At 58.3% G+C, this 26,508-nt stretch overlaps 3 protein-coding genes across 5 annotated transcripts in view; 2 read left to right on the top strand and 1 right to left on the bottom strand.

Moving 5' to 3' along the window:
* Positions 1-4,010, bottom strand: part of LOC103665929 (Usher syndrome type-1G protein) — a 19,406-nt gene extending 15,396 nt beyond the window's left edge. The window contains exons 1-2 of one of the 2 annotated variants that reach the window (XM_040640262.1): positions 3,847-4,010; positions 425-1,646 (exon numbers count right to left, since the gene is read on the bottom strand). In XM_040640262.1, the coding sequence (XP_040496196.1) occupies positions 425-1,646; positions 3,847-4,010 (1,386 nt within the window). Of the gene's footprint in view, positions 1-424; positions 1,647-3,846 lie in introns of those variants that run through there. The other variant, XR_005837331.1, reaches the window with a different exon arrangement.
* Positions 4,011-5,552: 1,542 nt separating this feature from the next.
* Positions 5,553-13,452, top strand: OTOP2 (otopetrin 2). The gene is made up of 7 exons (XM_040640261.1): positions 5,553-5,868; positions 6,557-6,693; positions 7,914-7,972; positions 8,414-8,551; positions 8,856-8,861; positions 10,513-11,383; positions 13,260-13,452. Exons 1-7 carry the CDS (start codon positions 5,553-5,555, stop codon positions 13,428-13,430), a joined length of 1,698 nt encoding a protein of 565 aa, XP_040496195.1. The 3' UTR covers positions 13,431-13,452.
* Positions 13,453-14,675: 1,223 nt separating this feature from the next.
* On the top strand, positions 14,676-25,719 carry OTOP3 (otopetrin 3). Of its 2 annotated transcripts, XM_040640260.1 has the most exons (8): positions 14,678-15,248; positions 16,158-16,255; positions 19,873-20,289; positions 20,379-20,515; positions 21,139-21,197; positions 21,480-21,598; positions 23,173-23,987; positions 25,047-25,719. In XM_040640260.1, the coding sequence occupies exons 3-8, from the start codon at positions 20,124-20,126 to the stop codon at positions 25,215-25,217; spliced, it is 1,467 nt and encodes a 488-aa protein (XP_040496194.1). In that variant the 5' UTR covers positions 14,678-15,248; positions 16,158-16,255; positions 19,873-20,123; the 3' UTR covers positions 25,218-25,719. The 2 variants fall into 2 exon arrangements, with proteins under 2 accessions (XP_040496193.1, XP_040496194.1); XM_040640259.1 differs by lacking the exon at positions 16,158-16,255 and having other exon boundaries at positions 14,676-15,248.
* Positions 25,720-26,508: the final 789 nt, after the last annotated feature.

Genomic DNA, 26,508 nt, shown 5'->3' with positions numbered 1-26,508 from the left:
TGGGGATCATATAGCCCTGCACATGGGAGCTGGGGAGGACTCAGTAAAAGGACAGGTGCAGGGGCATCTCCAGCACCCAGTGGATGGAAGGACTCAGAACGTCCTGGCTGTGACTACTCTGTGACTACTCTGACATCCACACTAAGACACCCATTTGGGGGCATTCTGATAGCTCCAAAATCAAGGTGCATTTTACATTAGCTGTGATAAGAAGGCCTCCTGTCCTTAAATTGGCAGCTTCTTTTTCAGAATTGGGGATAAACAAATTAAGTGGGACCTCCTGTCATTTATGGGGACTTAGATTTTACGAAATTCGGTATTACCCCCTACACATCCTTAAGAGGTAGATCCTCCCCTGCCGCCCCCTAAGGCCTTCCAGGCCCCTATCTTCCCACCCACCCCCCACCCCCAAGGCTCGAGGCACTCACAACTCAGTGTCCTCCAGGGCCGGCGGGCGCTCCAGCGCCTGCCTCCTCCTCCTCACGGCCCCCAGAATCTTCTTGCGGGGCCCCAGAGGGACGCTGATGCTGCGGAGGTCAAGGTCGGAGCACAGCATCAGCGCCTCCAGGTCAATCTTCTCCTGCCGCAGGAGGGAGGTGAAGTCCTCCATGTGCAGGGAGGCCAGGAAGGTCTCCAGCGGGCTCGTCTCGGGCTCCAGGTCCTCATCCAGGCCCAAGTCCAGCTCGTCCCAGGGCAGCTCCTCCCCGCAGCTGCGGTCCTGGAGGCTGTTGGCACTGCCCAGGCTGTCGTCGTCCAGGCTGGGGGAGCTCTGCAGCCGGCCTCGCGGGGCGCCCCCGCCGTCCAGCACCGCGTCCTCGCGGCCCAGCCCGTGCAGTCCGCTGCTCAAGTAGTTCCTGCGGAACACCATGGTGCCCAGGCCGGGGCGGGTGAACAGGGAGTCGTGGCCTGAGTCGGTGCTGACCTCCGAGTGGGCCGGCTCGGCCGCCAGCGTGGCACGGGAGACGCTGTCCTCGTCGGAGAGGAACATGTCCCGGAGCGGGGAGCGGCCCCACTCCTTGGGGTTGGCGTAGGTGCCCTGGCGCACGAACATCACGTCGCTGCCCAGCTGCAGCCCCGAGAGCGAGCGCACGCTCTTGCGGCCGTCCTCGGAGATCTTGAAGGTGCCGTCGCCGCCCTGCTTGCGCCGCTCCAGCTTCCGCTGGATCTTGGCCTTGCCCCTGGCCGTGCCGTGCAGCGTGGCCTGCGAGTAGGGCAGGGGGCTGCCCAGCGCCAGGTGCTGCAGCCGGCGGCTCAGGGTGCTGGACGTGAGGCTGGAGAAGCTGAGCGCGTCCGAGCGCTCGGCCAGCTCGCGGCGGTAGCGCCGCTCCATGCGCTCGTGGTGCTTGCGCTGCATCTTGGCGCACTCGCGGATGCGCCGCTCCGCCTCGCGGAAGGCCTTGTCCTTCAGCTTGCCCACCAGCTTGGGGTTGAGGCTGCTCTGCTTGGCCGCGATGGAGTCCAGGTAGCGCACGCACTCCATGTGGCCCTTCATGGCGGCCATGTCCAGCGGCGTGTGGTAGTCGTTGTCCAGGCACCAGATGTTGGCCCCGAAGGACACCAGGAAGGAGAGGCAGTGCAGGTGGCCATTGGAAGCGGCCAGGTGCAGGGGCGTGTTGCCCCAGATGTCACACTTGTCTGGGTCGCCCCTGCAGGGAGGACACGCAAGGAGGGGTGATGAGCCAACACAGCTTCAGGCGGGCGGACGGCACCGGCTGCAGGCGCGGGGAGCTCCCGGCCTGGTTGAGCTGCCGCCACGGGCACACCAGCGGGACCCGAGGGCCTGAGACGCCTCCTCCGACTCCAGGAGATGCCAGACGGCCCTGGGGCGAAGGCGGAAACGGCCCCAGGCCTGCAGGGGGTGGGGCGGCAGAAGAGGCGGGGCCAGGGCGGGGCCTTCCCCAAGAGAACGGAGGGCTGGGAATCTCAGGGGATAAATATTTGATGCCCTGAGAGAAAGGAGTGAATTATTCATGGGGCCCAGCGGGGAGCTGGCCCAGGGAGGCGGTGGGCCAGGGCCGAGTCTGGGTCTCTTGGCCGGCGTGGTGGTGAATGTGGCTGCGGGTGCGGGGGTGACCCTAAAAGAGGGCACGAGAGGGTGGTGGGTGCGGAGCCTGAGCCCGGGGTGAGTGTGTGTGTGAGGGTGTGTGCCCGCGTGTCGGCGGGCACGGCCGTGTCTGCAGGGAGCAGGGCCAGGTCTGGCAAGGCTGCGTGTGAGAGCAGGTGTCGGGTCTTGGCCTGGGCTGGGAGGGGAGCGTGGGGGCAGCCAGGACCAAAGGGGAGGAGGAGGCAAGTCGGCAACCTGGGTCCAGCGGCTCTCCCTTCCCAGAGCTGCCCCATCTTTGGGAGCCTTGTCAGGCAGGCTGACTTAGGCCGGCCCAGGGGACTTCCCCGGCACCCTCCCACACCCTCTGCACCAGACTGTGCCCTCTTGGGCATGCTCCGCCTGGCTCCTCCAAGCTCTCCCCTCCCGCAGGGGCCTGGCTCAGCACCTCTGACTCACACTAATGAGGCCACGAGGCCACCCCGCAGCGCTGGAGGAAGAATCACCCCCTTGTCTCAACAGCTCCCCCCACAACCACGTCCTCACTTCCCCTACTGGTCGCCAAGTCCCGCCTGACAATGTGGCAAGGAGCTGCTTGGCATCTGGCCCACACCCCATCCAGCACCAACCCTTGCTCTCTGTAGGAGTTGGGGGATTTGGCGCACCAGGAAGGCACTCTTTTCCCCTCCTCCCATGGACCTCTCTGGTGGGGGGCGGGATGGCAGGATCACTGTGTGCTCTCTTGGTGTGGGAAGGGGCCAGGCTTGGCTTCTCAAAACATGGCTCGGCAGCCTGGTCTTAGGGGGTGCTCCCACCTTTTGCTGGCCTGAGGAGCAACTTGGGGGGGGGCAAGGGGGGTTCCCCACCCACCACATGTTCAGGCCACAGGCCAGCATTGGCACCAGGGCCAGCTGGGCCCTTTTCCCTCCACTGTGATTTCCCAGGGCCTAAGATGTTCCTATGAACCTTCCAGGGGCATGTCTTCCTGGGGCATGTCTTCCACTCCTTTTCCCTGTCCAGGCTGCCTAGGTGTCCAGTTCACCCAGGTGACCTCTCTGTATAAAACTGTGGAGACTGGCGAAGTTGTCCAGTGTCATTCGGCCCCGGGAGCCCACATCAGTGGCCCTGGACCCTGAATTCCTTCATTGCTACCTTCAAACCCCTTCCCTGGCTCTACACCTGGACCCTAGGCCCACTCCTCCCCCCAGACAACTCCTAAAGGAGGGAGAGGGAGCCTGTTCTGGGGGAGGGGCACAGAGGCAGTTAATGAGGTGGCTGCACCCACTGACATTTGGTGCTGTGAACAGTGCCCATAAATCCTAAGAATGAGCTGGGAGAGAGCTGGGAGAGCCCCAGCCTGAGGAGAGGTGCAGCACTGGCTGAGAGAGCCCCTTGGACCACAAGCTGGGGAGTGGGCACTAAGGAGCCTCTCCTCCCACCGCCTGTGCCCCTTCTCTTCCCTCCCCACTCTTGCTTCCAGGCACCACCCACCCAGGAGACCTCTCCCACCTTCCCCTCACTCTGCAGCCCCTCCCATAATCATGGACCCCCAAACCCAGTCCCTCCCCTCCTAGCCCCACATCCAGGTCACAATGTCACATGCCTCAAGTTGTGTCCCCCTCCCACAACTGCCAGGCTCCAGGGTCCCATCTTAGGATCAGTCGGGTAGAGAAGAGGGCAGGTCAGAGGAGAGAGGGGAAGATACCTTGGAGTCTTAGGGAGTGTGTCTCAGGGGACCGGAGGGGCCTGAACACTCTCTTCCCCCTCCACTGGGGGGCTTAAGCAGGAACAGGGTGGGTACTCACCCTCGGCTCACGATGAGACGCAGCGATTCCAGGTTGCCATGGTAGGCAGCCCAGAGGGTGGGAGTCATGCCATCCTCATCGGGGGCGTTCAGTTCCTTCCTGGTGGCCTCTTTGAGGAGCTCCAGGTAGCCGTCCCGGGCCGCCCGGTGGTATTGGTCGTTCATGGCGCCTGACTTGGGCGGGGTGGGCAAGGGGCGCGGGGAAATGCCCCCCGCGGGGGAGGGCGGCGGGGTTAGGGCTGAGGCATGGGGTTGCAGGAGGGAGCCGAGCAGGGGCCGGGGCCGCCAGCCCCCGCTGCCGCACACGGAGGTTGCGGAGCGCCAGAGCCGCCGCTACTCGGACATCTGAGCCGCTCACCCCGGGAGGGAGGAGGGAAGGATCTCCCGCTGCCCAGGGAGCCGCCCCCGGGTTGCCACTGGGTCCTAAACACCCTGCTCCCGAGCTCACAGGGGTGACCCACGCGAGGCCCTGCCCTCGCTCCAAAAGCGCGTGGTGACCCCAGTGCTCAGCCCCATGAGGCGCAGTCTGGGGACAGTACGCGGTCTGTCCTCACTGGATCCCCAGCTCTGCGGCTCCCGATGTCTCCACCCGTCGAAGGAAGGGGCCAAGGGCTGGGGAGGGGTGTCTGCGGGCAGTCTGGATCCCTAGGACAGTGGGTCTAGGACGGGTAGGAGGACTGACGCCCAGACAGCGAGCAGCACCGGGCAGTCCTGGCTGCCCCTCGCCCGCGCGGGGTCGGCGAGCCGCGCTCCAGCAGGGGGCGCTAGAAGACCGGACGCGGACTCTGCGCGCAGCTGGCGAACTTCATACCCAAACCCGACTTCGTAGCTTCCAGGCGACCAGAAGACTGCGGGGAGGGATAGAGGAAGAAGGAACTTTGATCACTGTGAGGGTGTAGGGGGAAAGGAGCACTGGGGTCCCGATCTTGGGGCAGCAACAGAGGAGCAGGAAGGTATAGGGTGCGCAGGGTCTGGGAGGGCGTTGGGATGCCTGCGGGCCCTTGGGGAGTCTATTGAGCATCAGCACTCGGGGCTCTGGACGGCGGGGACCGCGGGGTGCGAGGGCGCGGTGGGCGCCGGGGGCGGGGTGCCCTCTGGGTGCCGCAGTGCAGGGCTGCGCCCAAGCCTGGCCGCGCCAAGGTGACGGGACGGCGGGGGAGGGGGCGCCTCTTAACAGGTAAATATAAATCTTACCTTATCTGGCTCCCGCTCTCTGTTCCCTAAATTCAGCTCGGAGAAAAGATGGATCATGTGAGTGGCACTGAGAGATTTATGGAGCTGAGCTCCCGCGTCTGTAAATCAGCCTGCCCTCCCCGGTATAAAGCGCCCGTCCAGCCCGGTGTGGGAGAGAGGAGACGCTCGCCGCCCCCTGACCCCCAGCGCAGCGCGGGCTCCCGGCCCAGCCAGGTGGGTGCCCGGACCAGAGGGTCTACGGACTGGGGAGTGGGGACGTTGGACGGGGTCCGACGAGGCTGCCGCGGCTTCTCATTCCCTCCGTCGTCGAGCGAGAGACCCGAAGGGTCGCTTTTCTCTTCCCTTTCCCCAGCGCTTCCTCCACCACCCCGGCCCCCACCCTCCGGGTGAGGAACTTCTCGCTTCCTAAACCTAGGGATAAGATGGAGGAAGGAGAGCCCTCGGGGTTGACCTGGGGTCCTGTCCCCTCCTCCTCCACAGTGACCCGTCCAACCTCCCCCAGTCGCCCCTGCCATGTCCGAGGAGTCGGCCCCGGGCCCCAAGGAGAGCCCACCGGCAGCGCCGCGGGCAGGCTCCCGCGAGGTGTGGAAGAAGGGCGGCCGCCTGCTGTCCGTGCTGCTGGCCGTGAACGTGCTGCTTCTCGCCTGCACGCTCATCAGTGGCGGCGCCTTCAACAAGGTAGCGGTGTATGACACCGACGTGTTCGCGCTGCTCACCACCATGATGCTGCTCGCCTCCCTCTGGATCCTCTTCTACCTCCTCCGGACCGTGCGCTGCCCAGACGCCGTCCCCTACCGGGACGCGCACGCCGGCCCCATCTGGCTCCGAGGTGCCAGGGGAGGTGGGGGGGGGGAGGTGGGGGGCAGGAGAGGAGCCAGAGGCTGGGACTTTCAGAGGAATTGTGGAGTGCGCGTCAAGGTAGGGGGTTGAGAAATTCCCCGGGGACCAGATGTGTCTGAAGATGAGATGGGCTGCGGTTGAAAGAGAATAGAAAAGGAAATAGTCTTGGAAGAAGAATGAAGTGAGGGATGGAGGGGAACTTCTTTGCCCTTCCTAAAGATTGAAAAGGGGTGGTCATGGGAAAGCCTTTGATGGAGAGCAGAGACCAGATGACAGCTGCAACTGAAGGAGCCCACCTAGGGCCAGTCTTACCCCAATCCATGCAGCTCCAAAGAGATAGGGGCTCAATAGGATATCCACCCATCCATCCACCCCCTCAATCCTATACTCATCCTCCATCCACCCATTCATCTTTTAATTCATCCATTCACCCATCCACCTATCCGTCCATCCATCATCCAATTATCCACCTATCCATCTACCCATCCATCCATCCAGACAGACAGACAGCCATTTATCCATCCTCTCACCCACCCCATTCATCTGTCCATTGATCCTTCCACCTACCCTATTCATCCCTCTATCCACCCAGCCATCCAACGAACCCCCCATCTAGCCATCCATCCTCAGATCTATAAACCATCCTCTCTGACCCATCCCCCACCCCTCATTCCCAGGTGGGCTGGTGCTGTTTGGGATCTGCACCCTTGTCATGGATGTCTTCAAGACTGGCTACTACTCCAGTTTCTTTGAGTGCCAGTCGGCCATCAAGATCCTGCACCCTCTCACCCAGGCTGTGTTTGTCATCGTCCAGGTGGGTGGGAGGAGTGTTCTTGAGTGTGGTGGAAAGGAGCCAACACCTGGTATGAGGTCAGGAGATCTCCACTCTTCTACCCTGAGCAATCAAGTAAGGTGGGGATAGGACCGTAGCATGGGTCATATGAGTCCATAAATCTGGAAGCGCTTGGTAATGAAGTAATATCCAAACGTGAGCTCCTACTTAGGGGCCCTGTGATTTCATTTCAACCCAAGCAGTGCCGGTCTTAACATCTAACATGTCAGAGTTGTGGCAGCTGCCATGTCTCCTAGAACCTGGTCCGCCTTCCCTGGGGACCTGTAGAGGGGGTCTGTCTCAGCTCAAGGTCCTGCTGTGGGCATGGTGGGTTTGCCTGTAGAGGGGGTCAATCTCAGCTCAAGGTCCTGCTGTGGGCATGGTGGGTTTGGCTTCAGCTACTGCCCATATGTTCTATATTTGTTTAGGAAATAGGGTATCCTGTACCTGGGGTTTTTCAAACAAGTTCAAGCATATATTTTTTTATTTGTTGCATACATAAGACTCTGAAAGATCTTCTGATTGAGCTGAGGCAGGACTGGTCTTACAGGAGACCAGAACAGATCTCATCCCTGTACCATGACCAGAATGACCACATGTAGGGTTCCCTCTCCTGAAACATCACCTCTGCTGTGTGGATTTCCACAATTCCACACGTTTATGACTTTGGTACTTATAATAGTTTTACCTTTTTACGGTGTGTAGGTTTGAAGAATACGCAGGTAAAATGAAAATACAGACACCCCCACATCAACAAATACCATGACAAGGATTTGTTGGCAACGAGGGGAGGGTTGCAGAACAACAAAGGATGGGGATGTTGCCAAGGGGAGGGGAGAAGCCACCAGAGATTCTCTCTACCCAAGAGAGACAAGACCCAGCCTCAGGCTGGCCTGGCTCCCAGGAATAAGTAACTAGACAGTCAAAACTCTACCTGAAAACAGCAACAACAACAAACAAACAGCAAGAGTTTACAGGTAACATTTTGCAAACTCTGAAAGAACGGAGAATGATTTTATACAAATTGTTCCATAGAAAGAGAGAAAGCGCCTCACTCATTTTTGTAAAGCTAAGATAAACCTGGTAGGTTAGTATGGGGGCTCTTGAGGTGGAGGGAACATACTGCCGGGTTTGGACATGGGCACTCCAGAGTTTAGCCCATCTGCAGAGTGAATGACCTCCCCCGCTCTCTCTCAACACAGACTTACTTTCTCTGGGTCTCTGCTAAAGACTGTATTCATGTCCACCTGGATCTGACCCGGTGAGTACAGGCTCCACAGCTCAACATCCACGTCCACCCGGGGCCTCTTTCTGCGCCCTTGGTGGGGTTTCAACCAAGGCCCCTTTGCTCTGTCAGCCTGAGTCCACCACTCTGTGCTGTGTTGTGTGCATGCGTGTGCCTACACACCCATACCCGTGTGTTTCGGTGGCGTGGGTTATATAGTGCATTGTATGTGCTTTCCCTTAGGAGAGGGGGCAGCAGTGGCCTGAGCCCCTGGATGCTCCCTGGTCCTCTCTTGGGTAGCATCCTGGCCAGACTAAGTGTTCCTTCCAAACTCAGCCTCTCTGTTCACACGGGGGCCTGACTGTTTTCTTACTTCCCAACGTCATCTCCCGGTATAGTTCCCCAGCTTTCCATCTCCCCAGGGACCCACGGTGGGCAAGCCTCTCACTGGCCTCTTTGCTCCCCCTCCCCAAACAGGTGCGGTCTCATGTTCACCCTTACCACCAACCTGGCCATCTGGATGGCAGCTGTAGTGGACGAGTCCGTGCACCAGACCCACTCCTATGATAGTTCCCACAGCAACACCAGCCATCTCCGCCTCGCCCCTGACCGTGAGTGTCCGCTCCACATTATACCTGGTCCAGGGACTTCCAGGCCTTAGGCAGGGTGCTTGTCTCCCTTGCCCTCATGAGAGAGGAGAGCCTCTCCTGCTCCAGGCTCTGCCTCTGAAGAAGTATAGGTGCAGGTGACACCAGAGGTGTCAGGGGCCATCTTCTCTTCCTGGAGGGTGCAGCTTTGGCCCCGCTGTTCAGGTCTCCATCCCACCAAAGAAGGGGTTTGGGCTCCAGAATGAAAGGGTGAGGGCGATCAAAGGGAAGGACAGAAAAGGGAGGCAGATAGCTCGATGGTGGAAGCACAGGGCAGAGTATGTCAGGGAGAAGGTAGACAAAATAATCACGATGACAATAGTGACACTTGACTGAGCTCCGTATGTCAGGGTCTGTGGTAAGTGTCCTAAACACTCTACCTTACTTAACCCTCACAACTTCCCAATGAGATGGGAACTTTTTTTTTTTGAAAGAGAGAGCAAGAGGGGGTGGGGGAGGGGCAGAGGGAGGAAGACAATCTTAAGCCGACTCCGCAGTGAGCCCAAAGCCTGGTACGGGGCTCGATCTCACAACCCTGAGATCATGACCTGAGCAAAAATGAAGAGTCAGAGGCTTAACCGACTGAGCCCCGAGATGAGGACTATTAATATTCCCATTTTACAGATACAGAAACTAAGGCATTAAAGGTTAAATAGAGCTTGAAATTGGGAGACCTGGGATTGAGATCCATCTTTGCCTTGAACCGATATGCTATACTGAATGAGCTCCACAGGCCCCCTGGCCCTAGTTCTCGGGACTTCCGTAGGGCCCCCCACTAATCAGAACCAGACTAGATGACTAAGTCCATCTGGATTTTGCCTGAAGACACACGCGCTCCTAGTATGGAAGGGTCCAGGAACAGAGAGCATGGAGCAGGAGACCCCAGCCCAGCAGGACAGACAAAGGGCCACCTTGCATATACAGAGAGCTCCTGAGGATGGTGAAAACCAACCCGGAGGGGGCGCCTGGGTGGCTCAGTTGGTGAAGAGTCCAACTCTTAATTTTGGCTCAGGTCATGATATCAGGGTCACGAGATCAAGCCCTGTGTCGGGCTCCATGCTGGCTGGGCCTGGAGCCTGCTTAAGATTCTCTCTCTCCCTCTCCCTCTGCCCCTCCCCCTGCACACACGCATTCTCTCTCTCTCTCTCTCTCTCAAACAAAACAAAACCAAAAAACAACCCAGAGAGGTGGCCAACTTAACACGCTGGGGCCCTGGGGTGCAGAGAGGCAATACTAGGAAGGTACCTGCCGTGGGGTTGGGAGCCAGGTCAATAGCTCTGCCATTACAAGCCACGTTACCTCAGTTAGCCTCAGTGTCTGCATCTGCAAAACCAGTGGGAATAGTTCTGGGGATCAAAAGAAAAGTTTGCCAAGATCCAAGGTATTCTAAAAAGCGCACTCCGGGCACAGGACAGGATTCCTATAGGGGTGCTACAAACCAGAGTGCTGGGAGGTCACGGAAGGCACCTGGCCAAAGCAGCTCACGTTCTGGGCTGAGTCAGATGCCGGGGAGAGCCTTGAGGAAGCTTGAACTCTGGGGTTCCCAAGAGGGCCACCATCTACTGGGAACAGAACCTTGCCTACCTTGGGGAGCCAGGGGTGATTACTGATTGGGAAGGATTGGAAATGTCTGCCTGCAGGAATGGCATGGGATGAAGCAGGCAGAATCTGAGGTTCCGATTTTTGTTTATTGAGCACCTGCTGCTTACTGAGTGTCCCAGTCTCTGGAGCATAGTAGGTGCTCAGTAAATACCTGTGGAATGAATGCGCCTGCCGGGCCCTGTGTCGGCATTTTGGGATACGGTGGTGAATATGGCAGACAGTGATTCCGCCCTAACAGAAGCCACAGTCGAGAGGCGAGGGTCTTCTCCAGGAAGGTGGGAGGGCGGTGCAGCTCTGTGCCTCTGTCTCCACAGCGGAGCGTGCCAGCAGCTCGGTGGGCGGAGACTGTTCCTGCAATACAGCCATCTGCCAGATCTTCCAACAGGGCTACTTCTACCTGTATCCCTTCAACATCGAGTACAGCCTGTTTGCTTCCACTATGCTGTATGTCATGTGGAAGAATGTGGGCAGGCTGCTGGCCTCCTCCACCCACGGCCACAGCCACGGCCACACCCCATCCCGGGTCAGCCTCTTCCGGGAGACCCTTTTCGCTGGCCCGATCCTGGGCCTGATGCTCTTCGTGGTGGGGCTGGCCGTCTTCATCATCTACGAGGTCCAAGTGAGTGGGGAGGGGGGCCGCACCCAGCAGGCCCTGGTCATCTACTACAGTTTCAACATCATTTGTCTGGGGCTCATGACCTTGGTCAGTCTGAGCGGCTCAGTCATCTACCGTTTTGACCGCCGGGCCATGGATCACCATAAGAACCCCACTCGAACCCTGGATGTGGCGCTGCTGATGGGTGCTGCCCTGGGCCAGTACGCTATCTCCTACTACTCTATCGTAGCCGTGGTGGTGGGCACACCCAGGGACCTACTGGGAGCGCTAAACCTAGCCCATGCTCTGCTCATGATTGCCCAGCACACCTTCCAGAATGTGTTCATCATCGAGAGCCTCCACCGGGGACCACCCGGGGCTAAGCCTCATGACACCACCCCCAAGGAGTCCTGCCATGGACTTACCTTCGCCAACCAGGATGCGCTCCACACCTTGCCTGCCTGCCCACCCACTCCCAGGCTGGTTGGCACCAACCCAGTGGGCCCTCAGGAAGCAGTGGCCATCATCTCGGCCCCCAGGGGCCACTGGAGACGCCGGTGCCTGAAGGACATTTCTCTGTTTCTCCTGCTCTGCAATGTCATCGTGAGTAACCGGGGGTCGTTGGGGGTGGGGGGGAGATGGGAATGGGCTGGTGGGAAGAGAAGGCCAAGGAAGGATGCTCTTTCAGGTTTATTCACTTGGCCTTCTCTGTCTTGCCTCCAGCCCACTCGAGAAATCTACAGCTCTCTAGGAGAGAAGCAAGTTCAGAGAGGGTCAGATGCAGCCCCTGGGCAAACAGCATCTCAGGACACAGAGAGAGAATGAAATCCCAGCCTCTGGCATCTAGGCTGCAGATGGAACTGGAGGGGTCCCAGGGAATGCTGACATGGGGGCTGGGCAGAAGTGAGAGGGAGCCGTGAAGTGATGTAGAGGGAGGGTGCCCTCACCCCTAGGTGGAAGGTGTGACTGCTCCTGGGAACTTGTGACCAGCCTGCTTCTCAGAATAATTGGAGCAGCATCAGGAAGTAGCAGAGACCAGCAGAAGTGTGAGCACTCTTAGCAGAGTGCGGCGGAGGGCTGGCCTGGAAGGGGGGCATTCGCAACAGCGCCCCCTCCCTGCTAATTCAGCAGAACCGCTTACTAAGAGAAACTTCGTGTGCTAGCAGCAGACTTCACCCCAGGGCACAAACACTCCCCGGGAAGACACACCCCCCAGTAAAGGAATACCCCTCGTGTGGCTACAACCCAACAGAGAAACACTCCAGTGTAGATAAAGTCGCTGGGGGAGAAATTTCCAATATGCAAACATGTACCCATGTGAGTACATCGCAAATACAGAGCACAGCTCTGCTGAAGTTTCACTCAGTATAAAAATGGCCCTTGCAGCGATAACCTCCAACAGAAAAATATCCCTAAGATACAAACACCCTCAATGTGGGTCTATCGTGATGTAGAACAGGACTCCAGACTGATTCCCCCCGAGCGCACACTGCACGAAATACACCAACGGCCCTGACCTGGGTGCATTCTCAGTGTGTTCCTGCTGTGAATACTGCCCAACGGGCAGGTAATCTGTTAACAAACAAACAAACAAACAAACAGAAAAAGGTGATCACCAATCTCTGACCGTCCAGTAGAAGCAATAAGGCTCAAAATCTCCTTCTATCTTGGGCCGGCTGGGAGCCTGCCCCCAGCCTGGCCCCGCCCCCACCTCCCCCACCCCCACCGGGGGCCCCACCTGCAGGCTGGGAGCCACCTCCAGGGATGATGTTTTTGCTGTCCCGGGTCAACTCTAGGAGCATCATCCCCAACTCCATTTCATAGGACAGACAGAAACAGGCTCAGAAAGGAGCTGTGTGTGCCCAAGGGCACAGTTAACTGGGGCTGGGGAAGGTGGGGCTGGCCTAGAAGCCATTGTTCTTTGCGTCATACCCCACACCTGAACCGTCTGAGCTCCAGCCAGAGATGAAGCAGGATTCCAGCCTTAACATCCTCCCAGACCTGGGAAAGGAGGGGAGCTGGAGAACAGAGCTTATGGAGGGTGGTGCTGGGGTCCACTTCTGGCTAGATCCTGAAACCCCTGCCTTGGGCCTGTCTGATTCTACCACCACCCTGCACACATCTCTCCAGGAGAGAGCTGCTGATTTAGTCGTTTGTACCAAATTCTCACATCACCTATCTTTTTCCCCTCTTCCCCATCTGACAAATGAGCCATGATAACACGGTAGGAGACGTGATCACAGGGGGAGTCCCAGCCTGCGGTGGGCAAGTTCGGTTGGGCACATTTTCTGAGCTCCTTTGTGAGTGCCAAACCCTGCCCAAGATTCTGAGGTTCCCCACTCACCACCCCCCAGCCCTTGCTTTCCAACAAACTAGAGGGCTGGGACCCCCATCCTGTCAACCCCCAGCAAAACCCACAGCAATGACCGGCAAATGGCCAGGCCAGGCCAGGCCCTGATGCGCCCCTCTCTCCCCACAGCTGTGGATCATGCCTGCCTTCGGAGCCCGGCCTCACTTCAGCAACACTGTGGAGGTGGACTTCTACGGCTACTCGCTGTGGGCAGCCATCGTCAACATCTGCCTTCCTTTCGGCATCTTCTACCGTATGCACGCTGTCTCCAGCCTGCTGGAGGTCTACGTGTTGTCCTGAAGCCCCCACAGAGACACACAGGGGTGGGGCTCTGCTCATGTGCCCACTCCGAGACCCCCAGCAAAGAACCCCAGGCTGGCGGTCACTATGCTACATTACCACCCACCCCACCCCACCCCACCCCCCGCCCCAGGGTAGAATTTGCACCAAAGTTATTTTTCCAGGATGAGTTTTTACATCACAATCAGGACATACCCACCCACCCCAGCATGATCCAGAAGCATGGAGTGACCAGGGAGAGGAGACCTCTCCCTATACTATCCGGGACCAGGCAAGATCTGGAAGTGTTGGTGGCTCTGGCACCACCCCTGATCCGAGCCCCGTGGCCTGGCCAGGACAGCTGCCCGGAGCTGGAACGGCCTGCAGTTCGCCAGCTGCTCCCCACTCCTTGTCTCAGCCACTCCATCTGGGATGATTGCAGGACAGGCTCTTGGGGGTCAGAGCTGGAAGGAACCCTGGAGATTTTCAGGCCTCAAGCTTTTCAGCGGGTGAGCCAAACCTGACTTACAGACTGGGTACAGACCAGTCAGTTCCTGGGCGGCTGGGAGCAGCTGGGCAGAGTGCGCAGGCTGCCATCTTCCTTGTCCCCTTATCCTCAAAGGACAAATACATTTGTTTATGTGTTCCATGAAGCATGAAAGGTCAGGAAAGACTGACCTAACCCAACGACCATTCTACGAAGGAACCTGAGGCCCAGAGAGGTAAAGCGACTTGCCCAAGGTCACAGAGCTAAAGAGAGCCAGAGCCTTTCTACTAAGAATCATAATTCTCAAACAGCAGAACTTCTTTTTCTTTAAATAAAATATTTCAGGAACCCAAGTTTATAACACAAACAGAGCTGTTCTAGTTTAAGAGGTGTTGGGGGACAGAACCTTACTGCAAGGGGCCTCCTCTTACCCACCACCCCCACTCCCTGGGGGTCCCCCAGGCAAAGCCCTAGGGCTTCTAATCCAGGAAAGGCATGAGACGGACTAGCAGGGAGAGAACCTGAGAAAGCCAGGCAGAGATTGAAGAGGAGGCCCTGCGAACTAGGAGAGGAGGAAGAATCAGTGGCCGGCCACAGTCAGGTGAAGAGGGGACAGGCTACAGTGGGGACTGGGGTGGGGGCTGGGGTGGGAGCAGCAGCGCCTGGAGCATTAGGGACTTGAGAGGAGGACGTGTCTGGACCCTGCCGGCAGGATGAGGTGGGCAGGTCTCAGAGGCTGCGGGTAGCATGAGGAGGGCACGGGGGGGACTTCCCTCCCCACCCACCTCCTGTCCCGTCAGAATGAGGTCTCTTCCGCCCCAAGTTCACGTTTGATTTAGGGAGAGAGAGTGGAGAGGCGAGGTTGCTGTGAGACCGCACCCCTCTCGGGTGCTGGGTGGGGTACAGGAAGAGACGACACCAGACCTGGGAGGGAGGGGGTCCAGTCTGTTCCCTGCCTGGCCACCAAAGGAAAATGTGGCCTGAACCCCTTTGCTGCAGCTTAAGGACGTTGCACCCCCCCCCCACCCGGGAGGCGGGCGGTCGCTGGTCCTCTGACCCTGAGGCCGAAAGCCTGCGCCGCCTCCGGCCCCGCCCGCCCGCCTAGCCGCCTCGCTACTGGCTGCACCGTCCGGGTTGGAGCCCCTGGCGGGGTAATTAACGAAGGATTAATGAGATTCCCAAAGTCAACAGAAAAATCGATGGGCGGAGGAGCCCGAGCAGCGGCTGCGCAGTCCCGCGAGGGTAGGGCGTCGGGGGTATCGGTGCGGGCGCGGGGGCCTCACCTGTACTGACGATCGGCGCTGCGCCAGCAGTCGGTGGTCAGCCGGCCGCGATGCCCGCCCAGGCCTCAGGTAAGGCGGCCGGCTAGACTCAAGGAGCGCCCTTGGGCTGCTGGCGGGACATTCCCGGCGGGCCCACCCTTGACATTCACACCTGCTCCGCCCCCAAAAACCCGGTTCATAGACTAGGGGAGGAAGGGCGGGTTGACTGGGCGGAGGCCAACCCCTGGCGACCGCAGAACGGGCCCCTCTCTGCCCCCCACCCCAACTCTAGCTCCGTGCCCCATCTCCTTTCCGTGGATGGAGCGCACACAAAAGTCAGCAGGGCGCGCCCCACCCCAGCCGGTCTGGGCGCGCACAGCCAAAGGTGGGTGCTGAGGCCAGAAAGAAGCAAAAACCAGGACGGCTGGGTAAAAGGGTGTGGAGTTGGGACTGCCTGGACGCCCAGTCTGAGGCATATGGGTAGCGGCTGCCCCAGGCCCCGCAGTCCCTCGAGTGGCTCGTAGAGAAATCCCAAGCTCCCAGTCCGCGCTCAGCAGACTCCTCCAGAGCTGGCCCTGCGCTCCTAGCCAGGCGCCGCGCCCCGACGGCTGCGCCGCTTTCATCACCTGTCTCTAATTGCGACCCACAAATCAGTTTGGTGTTCCGCCCTCCCTTGGACTGGCGTCGCGCCGAGGGACGTGCCAGAGGGCGGCGGATTCCTCCTTGTCAGTGCTGGGTGCCCTCCCCCTCTTCCCCGAGACCCCTACGTACCCCACCCCGGCACCCTCCCCGCGGCGGACCGAATCGCCACTTTCAGGGCTCCCTCTAGCGACCGTTGGAGGGTTGGATTGGGGGTGGGGAGGATAGGGACAATTGGAAGAGGGCCCTGGAGAGAGGGCACCTGGAATCTTGTCCTCCAGTGTCCCCTCTAGGCCTGCAGTCCAAGCAAAAACCGCCCCTGAAATTCACGAGTAATCCTGACCCTTCCAACCTCTCCAGGACCTCGGCAGAACTGGAAGGAAATGCACAAATAGCTAACAGGCTCTACGTGCATTTACATGCATTAAATCATTTAATTCTGACAAAATCCCTATGAGGTAGGTATTATGCGTTAAGTCCTCCGTTTATTCATTCGAGAAATCTTTACTGAGCACCTTCTATGCATTGGGTACTATTCCATAGTTGTACATCCATTTTACATATGGGGAAACTGAGAGTCTGAGTAGCTTATCCAGGATCACAGAGGTAGTAAGTGCCAGAATCTGGACTCTTTTTTTTTTTTTAAGATTATTTATTTATTTATTTGATAGAGAAAGCTGAAAGAGAGCACTCAAGCGGAGGGGGGGGGAGGTGGAGAGGCAGAGTGAGAGGGAGAAGCAGACTCCCCGCCCAGTAGGCAGCCTGACCTGGGGCTCAATCCCAGGGTCCTGAGTCAAAAGTAGACGCTTAACCGGCTGAGCCACCCGGGAGCTCCCAGAATCTGAGCTCTTAATCCTTGGGCTATACTGCCCTGAGAAGACAAAGGAGATTTCTGGGGAAGGCTGAAAGGAGCAGTCGGCGTTGGGAGAAAAGGAGCAGGGAGGTGTCCCTATGAACCTTATGCTTGCTCAATTTAGGCGGGGGAGCCTGGGAGGAAAGATGAAGATCTTCTCTAAAGTCTCCTAAGCTGGGCGTGCATGGAAAGGACTTAATGGAAAGGGTCTCTGTCCATGCTTCTCCCCCCCAGAAATCTCCCCCCAGAAAATGGCAAAGTCAGCCAGCGAGAGTGTCTTGCCTGGGCTAGGTTTGGAGGGTTCAAGTTAAGCAGGACCTGGTCTCCACCCTGGAGGAGCTCCCAGACTGGAGGGGAGCCAGCCATGCCCACAGCGCCTCACCACACAGTGCACACCCACTCTCAATAGATGCTTGGGCAGGGAGAGGATGCTTCCCGGGAGAGGGGCTTAAGGTAGGTGGTGAGGTTGGACGGGAACCATTGGTGGAGGGTAGCAGGCAAGGCAGAGGAACAGCGGGCTCCAGGAGCAAAGGGGGGAGGCGGGAAGCCACCCAAGAAATGTGGAGCCCTGGAGCCCTCTGGCTAGGCCTGGATCAACATGGGGACAGGTGCGCGAGTGTGAGAGGGGGGCTGGACAGGGAGGGGGAAAAACTAGAGCAAAGATGACAGAGACGACTGGGAAACGGGGACAAAATCTTTGGAGAATCTTTAAGAGAGGACTGAGTTTTGTTATTCTATTTGCCATAAGAGAACCAAAGAAGATATAAATATTGAACAAGTTCACATGGGAGTATGGGGGCTGGAGAGACTGTATTTTAAAGCCAAATGCAGTGAGGGTCTTTGGGTGGTTACAGAGAGGGAAAGGCTGAAGTTCTCGAAGCTCAGAGTTCAAAGGCAGAGACAGAGCAAAACACAGTGGGTTCAAATGGGGCAAGCATAATAGGTGATGCCCCAGCAACAAACATGGGGTGCAGTGGGGGTACCTAGTGCAGCCTAGGCATGGGGTTCAGGGAAGGCCGCTTAGGGAAGGGGGTTTCTGCTCTAAGCTGTAGTCAGTCAAAGGGCAAGTGGGTGGGCATTGTGGGCAAAGGGTGGGGCATGGGTGGACAGGGAGGTGAACAAAAGCCAGCACGTTCTGGGAACTGCAGCAGGACGGCGCAGCCCGCGGCAGAGAGTGGGGTCTGAGGACAGTGCTGGAGAGGTAAGTCGAGGCCAGACCAGGAAGCGGCAGAAGCCAGCCTCCAAGCCCAAGCTAAACACGCACTGCCTGGTTTCGTTTGTGAAAGGCTGCGCAGGCCATGCGAGGTAGTTTGGACTTTATACTGAGGGCAATTGTTTGCCTTTTTTTTAAAGTTATTATTTTAACCCAAGTATAATTAACATACAGTGTTATATTAGTTTCCGGGGTACAATATAGTGATCCCCCAATTCTATACATCCGTCAGTGCTCATCACGATGAGTGTGCCCATCACCTACTTTGCCCACCCCCCACCCACCTCCCCTCTGTAACCACCAGTTTGTTCTCTAGGTTGAAGAGTCTGATTTTTCATTTCTCCTTTTTTCTCTGTCCTTTCATTTGTTCGTTGTTTCTTAAATTCCATATATAAGTGAAATCTTGTGGTATTTGTCTTTCTCTGACTGACTTATTTCACCTCAGCGACTGGTTGCCTATGTTGGTCTCAAAGTATGGGAGAGGCACAGCGCATAGGGAGACCAGTCCCGGAGAGAGAGGAGGGGGTCCTGGACGAGGGTAGAAGTTGAGGTCAAGAAAAATCTAAGGGAGACTTGTGGGCTAGAATGGACAGGCTGGGACCCGAGAGGTTGAGGGGGGAGGGGGGAGGCAAGGAGGGTGCCCAGCTACCTGCTGGGAGAGGTGGTGATGAAGATGCCACTCGCTGAGAGGATGTCCCCCTGGAGAATGGGGACAGAGAGCACTTGGAACCCTGGGCCCAGAGCACCAAGCATGTAAGGGCAGTGGCAGCCCCAAGGGAGAGAACCAGAGGTGGCTGGGGATGGCAAGAGAGGCTCCCAGGTCAGCTCGCACAAGGACAGCACCCTGAAACACCAGGGCATCCCCACTCTCTAGGGCGGCTTCAGTCTCACAAGGAATGGGTACCCAAAGGGCCCACAGGGGAGCGTGCTGGACTCCTGGCTGGGGCCCTGAGCTGCCGGTATGCAGTGACCCAATATCTGGGTCCAAGAGAGGCGTGACAAAGAGTGGGCCTGAGTGAAGGCTTGAGGAAGTTGAGAAAGTAGCAGGAGACATTCAGGGAAAGAGAAAAGTCGAGGATGGTGTTCCCCATGTTGTGCTGGGCATTCACAGGTCATCCAGGAGTCGGGGTGGAGGATGGTGCATACGGAAGTCAGTTCCGTTCAAGGCTGGGGCATAGCATGCATGCTGATCCCAGCCTGTCCCTTGTTCACCGCAGACATCGCAAATCAATCCCAGAACTTTTCCCCCTAAACCTTAATGCGCTTTAAAATTAATTTTAATCACATAAATAATACGCTCTTAAAAACGAGGGCATTAAACCACTCCCAATCCTAATACCCACTTCCCTTCCCCAGAAGAAACTCCGGCTGTCAACCTGGTGGGCATCTTCTAGACCTTTTAAAAGGAGTGATTTTATGTGTACTCATAGGTACCCATAATAGAGTATTAGTTCAGATGACAGCATTCTTTCCCACCACACCCACACTCAGCCTCAGGATCCTGCCCCACACAGCAGGCCAGGCAACCATTACCCGACTAACCGGAGTCAGAACACGAGAGGACACTTGCTCGCTCTCCCTGGCTTCAGGAGGGAAATACCTCCCAGAGGTCAGCGGAACACGAGCTGCCCGCTCGTGGTGAAAAGTCACAACCCCGGAAAATGTCCAGTGTCCAGACATGATGCAGATGCCCCTGGGTCTCTTAACAAACGTTATTTTCCTTCTCAAGATCAGGCGCTGGGGCAGAAAGCGGGACAGCCCTGCAGGGGGGTGGGAGAGAGGTATTCCTCAAGCCAATCAAAATCATCCCTATGTTTATTTGGAGCACAAAGAATTTCCATACCCCCTGGTCTGTTCGAACCTCCCCAGGTCCCGTGAAGTCGACGGAGAGGCTGCTGTTATTTCCAATGTCCGACCAGGGAGGTTGCAGAGCCTGCCCCAGGTCACACAGCAGGTCCCTAACTGAAGCCGGGACAGCCCGGCAGCCCACCAGGACCCTTTCTCCCCAGCCCCTCTTCAGGCTCCATCCGTGGCCTCCCCAGAAGCGCAGGGGATCGGAGCAGCCCCGGCCGAGGGGAACCCGGTGCACGCGGGGGCCGAGCAAACGGGGGCTCCCGCCTCGCCCCGGCAGAAGTCCTGGCTGGTGCGGCATTTCTCACTGCTGCTGCGGAGGGACAGGCAGGCCCAGAAGGCAGGGCAGCTCTTCTCGGGGCTCCTGGCCCTCAACGTGGTGTTCCTGGGCGGAGCCTTCATCTGCAGCATGGTCTTCAACAACGTGGCCGTCACGCTGGGTGACGTGTGGATCCTGCTGGCTGCGCTGAAGGCCCTGTCCCTCCTCTGGCTCCTCTACTTTGCCTCCTGCACCACGCGCCACCCCCACGCTGTGCTCTACCACGACCCTCACGCGGGACCCATTTGGGTGCGGGGTGAGTGTGGGGGCACTGGGTGGACGGGGAGGGGTGGGGAGGGAGAGCCAGGTGCAGGGGGGGTGCCAACGGCCACCTGGCCCGGCCAGGCTCCCTGGTGCTCTTCGGCAGCTGCACCATCTGCCTCAACGTCTTCCGGGTGGGCTATGACGTCAGCCACATCCACTGCAAGTCGCAGCTGGAACTCATCTTCCCTGTCATCGAGATCATCTTCCTCGGCGTCCAGGTGACCGGCCGCCCTCCTCCCCATGCCGCGTGCACACACTCCCTGCCTGTGCCCGGAAACCACCACGCAGGCAAACACATACGGGGCCGAGGGGACGCACACACGTACCACAGCCCCCCACTCCTGCCTGCCTCCACACACCCGCACCTCCTGCCTGCAACCACGTACACCTACACGTGTGTGCCTGCGTCAGCACAGCCAACGTGTCACTGACATGCAGACACCTGGAGATACGTCCACCCGTGCCTACTGGCATATGACCAAATCTACACCCCCCGCCCAGGTTCACAGAGCTACTACCGCTCGCGTTCCTGAGTCCCTGTCCCGTGCCGGGCATCGTGCTAGCCATTTCTTTGCATCATCCTTTCCATCCCCCCAGTAAGCAGGCATCCCCCTGAGGGGTAGGCATTTTAGCCTCATTTTAGAGCCAAGGAGACTGAGGCTCTGAAATATTTTGCCAGTGGCCCAAGATGACACAGCAAGGAAATAGCAGAGCCAGGATCCCAATCCAGCCTTCCTCACTGTCACTTCCGTTGTAAATACACACAAGCAATTGGGGCACACACCCCACGGTTCTACCACCGGGACCCCAGGCCCCGGGCTCAAGGCCCCATCTCTTTCAGACCTGGGTGCTCTGGAAACACTGTAAGGACTGTGTTCAGGTCAGGACCAATCTCACCAGGTAAGATGGGGCACTTTCTCTCCCTCCAACTCCTGGGTCCCCCTGTCCCCCCGCTAGTGCCTGCTCCCACAACTTCCTTGGACATGGTGTCCCTGGGGCCACCAGTTAGTCTGGGAAGGGGTCCCAGGGGTCCCAGTCCCGAGGGCTGCCTCCTCCGTAGTCCCCATGCCAGATGGGATCTGGCTTTGGGACAGAGTGGTCACCCTAAAGTCAGTGATGATGAGGGCAGGGCACCTGGGGAGCCGGCTGGGCTGTGTGGGCAGAGTGTGACACGTCCTCCAGGTGTGGTCTAATGCTGACCCTGGCCACAGACCTGCTGCTGTGGGTGCTGGCTGTCACCAACGACTCCATGCACCGCGAGATCAAGGCTGAGCTCAACGCCCTCATGGAAAACTTCTCAGGTACAGAGGAGACATGATCCCCAGCCCTGAATGCCCGCACACACACACACGCACACACGCTACACTCCCTCCCAGAGCGGGAGCAAACTCTGGAGGCCAGATCACGACTAACACTGGTAGACACCCTGCCCTCATTCTGTGCCTGTCCCATGGGGTGCTAGCCCCCTGCAGCCCTGCTCCAGGCCTCCGCCTCGCCATCAGCAAGCTCCTAATCCTGGCGGGGCTCTTCACTGATAAATCCAGGTGTGCACCCCACCCCTACTATTAGCATTTTACTTGCAAGAAACCAAAAAGGCTTCAGAACTGAAAGTAGTGTCTTCCTAACACAATTGCAGATACCTGGACCTATCAGGAGGGACAGAAGATTTTGGAGCCAAAAGAACTCCTCAGAGTTCCATGTGCCCAATCCCCTACCTGTACATTCTGCCCTTAGAGGCTGTATCCCATAAACCTACGTGTGGGACTCAGCCGCACCCGTGCGTATAAAGCACCCGGGTGGCATCACCATCCTGACCCGTGTGCAGCCATCCTTCCCAGCACATTCACGCATTTACACACCCACGGCAAAAGTCATGGCCCGCCTGTGTACGATGGATATTCCTCACACTCAGACACATTGTTCAGAAGAGCTGTGCAAAGAGAATTTCTTTGGCAAGTGACATCACAGATTCTTTCATTACTAAAAAAAATCTGAACACGCAGATGAGTAAAAGAACGGGACATAGCCATCATCTAGACATAATAATTACTAACATTTTGCCGTATTTATTTCAATGTTTTGCTAAATTACGGAGATCACAGCGTTTCATCTCAAAACATTTTAGTGTGCATCCCTTTAAAATGAGTATATTTCCCTACACTACCACAACGCTCTTCTAATTTCTAACAGAATTCCTCAACATCATCCCCATCCTCTCCAACGATCTATATTCAACTTTCTCCAGCCGGCCTGTGAAATGTCGTCTATGATGATGCGTTCAAACACGCAACGTGCTTGGTTGTTCCATCCCTTAAGTCTCTGTGTTCCTAATGGTGCTGAGGTTTGTCAGGCTGCGTCCTAAGGGTGGCATTTGACTTGTGCTCCTCTTCCCTGTTTTGCCTGCAAACTGGAAGTACGGACCCAAGTCTTGATTAGATTCAGGTTAAACACTCTGGGCACCAGCGTTCTACAGGTGATGCCGCGTGCTTTGCAGGGCACCTCACGGCGAGGCCAGGTGCCCGATTACCCTCCAGCGCGAGCTGCTCAGCCAGATCCTCCCGTTACAAAGTTGCAGATCTCCTCTTGCGCCCGACCAGCGACCTGTAGAGGTGACATTTGACCCCAAAGACACCATGTGTTGAACGCTTTAGGAAAGCGTGGCGCCTGAAGCCTGGGATCCCTTTGTAAAGAAATGACCATCCTGTGATTTCTGATTTCTATCTCTGGGCCTTAGTTTCCAGGTCTGTAAAAATGGGCAGCTGGGTCCCTTCCACCTCTGGGATACTCCAGGGGCACGGGACTGATTTGTGTAGCTGGTTTCCTCCGAGCAAGGCCCACCTGAGTAACTATCCCTTCCCGCCCTGCCCCCTCCCAGGCAATGACACCAACACCTGCCTCTGTCTCAACGCCACGGTGTGCGAGGTCTTCCAGAAGGGCTACCTGATGCTCTACCCCTTCAGCACCGAGTACTGCCTCCTCTGCTGCGCTGTGCTCTTTGTCATGTGGAAGAACGTGGGCCGCCGCCTGGCACCCCACACAGGCGCCCACCCCGGCACCCCTCCCTTCCACCTGCACGGGGCCATCTTTGGGCCACTGCTGGGCCTGCTGGCCCTGGTAGCAGGCGTGTGCGTCTTCGTGCTCTTCCAGATCGAGGCCAGTGGCCCCACCATCGCACGCCAGTACTTTGCCCTCTACTATGCCTTCTATGTAGCCGTGCTGCCCGCCATGAGCCTGGCATGCCTGGCAGGCACGGCCATCCACGGGCTGGAGGAGCGAGAGCTGGACACGCTCAAGAACCCCACCCGCAGCCTGGACGTGGTGCTGCTGATGGGCGCCGCGCTGGGCCAGATGGGCATCGCCTACTTTTCCATCGTGGCCATCGTGGCCACTCGCCCCCATGAGCTGCTCAACCGCCTCATCCTGGCCTACTCGCTGCTGCTTATCCTGCAGCACATCGTCCAGAACCTCTTCATCATCGAGGGCCTGCACCGGCGCCCGCTCTGGGAGATGGCGCCCGAGGGCCCGGCAGGGAAGCAGGAGGCTGAGCCACCCCGCCGGGGCTCCCTGCTGGAGCTGGGCCAGGACCTGCGGCGGGCCTCGCTGGCCTACATCCACTCCTACAGCCACCTCAACTGGAAGCGACGGGCGCTCAAGGAGATCTCGCTCTTCCTCATCCTCTGCAACATCACGGTGAGTGGGAGCGTTGACTATCCCAAGGGTGATTGGCCTGTCCCTTGTGTTGTCAAGGACACCTGCCTCTTTCCTCCTAGCCCTACGCTGCTTGAGAGCAGTGTCCCCCCGGCATCCTGCAAGGTGCCTGGCATGACTGTGCCCAGCACGTACCTAAGTGCTCTTTACAAACGTGTAAGATGTTCCCCTTCAGCCAGTTTACTTTCTAGTTGGAGAGACACGGGGAAACCAGCCAGGGAATTAGCAAGAAAGTGATCACCCCCGGAATCTGGTCCAAGGAAGAGATCACAAAGTGCCAGGTTTTCTAAAAACTCTCTAGCGGAAGGAGTTAACCATGACTGCTGGGTGTCTGGCAGCTGAAGTCCCACGTCCGCCTCTCCATGCTGTCACTCTGCAAGCTCACCCCGTGCCGCAGGCCCCATTCGGCACCATCACTGCCGCCGTAGGGCAGATGGGGAAACTGAGGCTTAGGCGGTCCCACAGCCTGTCAGTGGCACTGCCGGGACAACCAACGGTGGTCCAAGGGCACGTTGAACACCACGTTCCAGGCGCGTTGCGCTGGCAACCCCTGAGGTGCTGAAGCCCCGGCCATAGGCAGACCACACGCTGTAGCCTGGCCCGAAAGTGCAGTAGGAGCTCAGAGAAGGAAGTGCGGGCCACAGGGGCCAAGGGAGGCCTCATGAAGGTTGAGTCTGGGCCTTGAGAAAGGGTCAGAATTTGGACAGAAGACAGGGCCAGGTGGAGGGAGCAGAGAGAGTCAAGACCGGCAAGAGGTGGTGGAGGTCGGGGCACAGGGGAGCCCAGCTTGACAGGGCAGGCTGGGCCACGGCTGATGGCAGTGTGGGGCCTCATGGTCCACCTGGAGCTCAGGCTGGCATGTGGGGAGGTGGCTGTGCGATGGGGTGGGGGGATGTGGCCGAGGAGTGGGTGGGGAACGGCTGGCTTTGAAAGCCTAGGGCTGAGGGGATGTTAGGGTGGGGGCTTGCCCTCCCCTCCCGAGCAGAGCGCCCTGGGGCATGGAGAGCCCTCTCCCTGACTCAACCCCCTTCTCCTCCCCAGCTGTGGATGATGCCTGCGTTTGGCATACACCCAGAGTTTGAGAACGGGCTGGAACAGGACTTCTATGGCTACCAGACATGGTTCACCATCGTCAACTTCGGCCTGCCTCTGGGGGTCTTCTACCGCATGCACTCCGTGGGGGGGCTGGTGGAGGTCTACTTGGAGGCCTGAGGCTGCCCAAGGACCAACCCCCAGCAGAATTCCCAAGTGCCAAGACTGGGGAGAAGGTGGCCCAAAGCCTCTGAGCAGGGGCGCCTAGACCAGACTGGGTTCCCCAAAGCCTCTCCCTCCCCAGATCCTCACTGAGGTGGGGGCACTGTCTGCAGCCCAAGACCAAGGGCAGGACCTGGACACTGAGCTTCTGATGCCCGTGCCCGGGACGTGCGTGCCCCTGCTCACCACCACAATCAGTACAGCCCAGGGTGCACCCAAGAGGCCTGAGTCGAGGAGGGCCGCTGCCACCGAGCCTGGCCGGCCTCAGGGGTCTGCCTCCTTCTGCGGGAAGGACACCTGGTCCGAGCTCAGCCCAGGACATCCCAGAAGCTTGCAGCCCAGCAGGCAGCCCTGGCCCTCCCTCACCACGTACTCTGTCTCCTAATGAGCTCATTAATTAGCTACCAGGCAGGGTTCAACAGCTCTCTCCTGCTGCCATAAACCCTGTTTGTTTGATCGATTACACTCAGGCTTCGTGACATTTGTTCCCAGGGACAGAACTGCCACTCCAAGTATGGTGGGAAGGGACAGTCCGCCTGGTGAGGGCTGGGACAGTCTATTTCTGAGCCAGGAGGGGTCTAAACCAGTCCTCCCCTTGTGTGATTCATGGGAGGAGGTGAGGAGAGGGGCTGGGGCTCTCATGCACCCCCACCCCTCGCTAGCTCGCTTCTCTCTGGAACAGAGTCCCAGGTGACTTTGCAGCTGGCTTACAGGGACAGAAGCCTCTGGCTGTCTGGTCCCCATGCCCGCTGTATCTTCTGAGCCATCGGGGAGAGGGGGCAAGGACTGACAGCCCATCCATCTCCCTGAGCCCAGTGCAAACACTGAGCTGTGCCCTGGGTGAGGCCCAAGGTGAGGCTCAGGCAGGGCAGCCCAGGCTTGGCATGCCGCTGGGCCCCTCCCCATGAGCCTGGGCACTGGCAAGCACAGGGCCGCAGCCCCAGGGACCCCCAGTGCTGTTTCGGTGGCTTCCTGGGGCCAGGAGAGCCCCCCAGGGGCCGAGTAGAAGGCTGGGAGGCCAGCCTCTCTCCTCTCCTTCATGGGCTCTTTCTCTGGGTGGCCATAGCCCAGGGGGCCACGCCCCGGGTGAAAGAGTACAATCTTCCATTTTCCCATTCAAGAAAATGACAAATGCTGGTTCCCGGGCCGGTGTTGAAGGCCCTCTGGGGACTGATTCTGGGAAGAAGGGGCCCCAGCTCCCCTGAAGACAAGAGCCACGGCCCCAGCCCCTCCCCTCCAAGCACAAAGA

The sequence above is a fragment of the Ursus maritimus genome, unplaced genomic scaffold (genome assembly GCF_017311325.1).
Source record: "Ursus maritimus isolate PB19 unplaced genomic scaffold, ASM1731132v1 scaffold_24, whole genome shotgun sequence".
NCBI lineage: Eukaryota > Metazoa > Chordata > Mammalia > Carnivora > Ursidae > Ursus > Ursus maritimus.
Note: the sequence above shows the minus strand (reverse complement) of the source record. Positions and strands in the feature narration are given on the sequence as shown.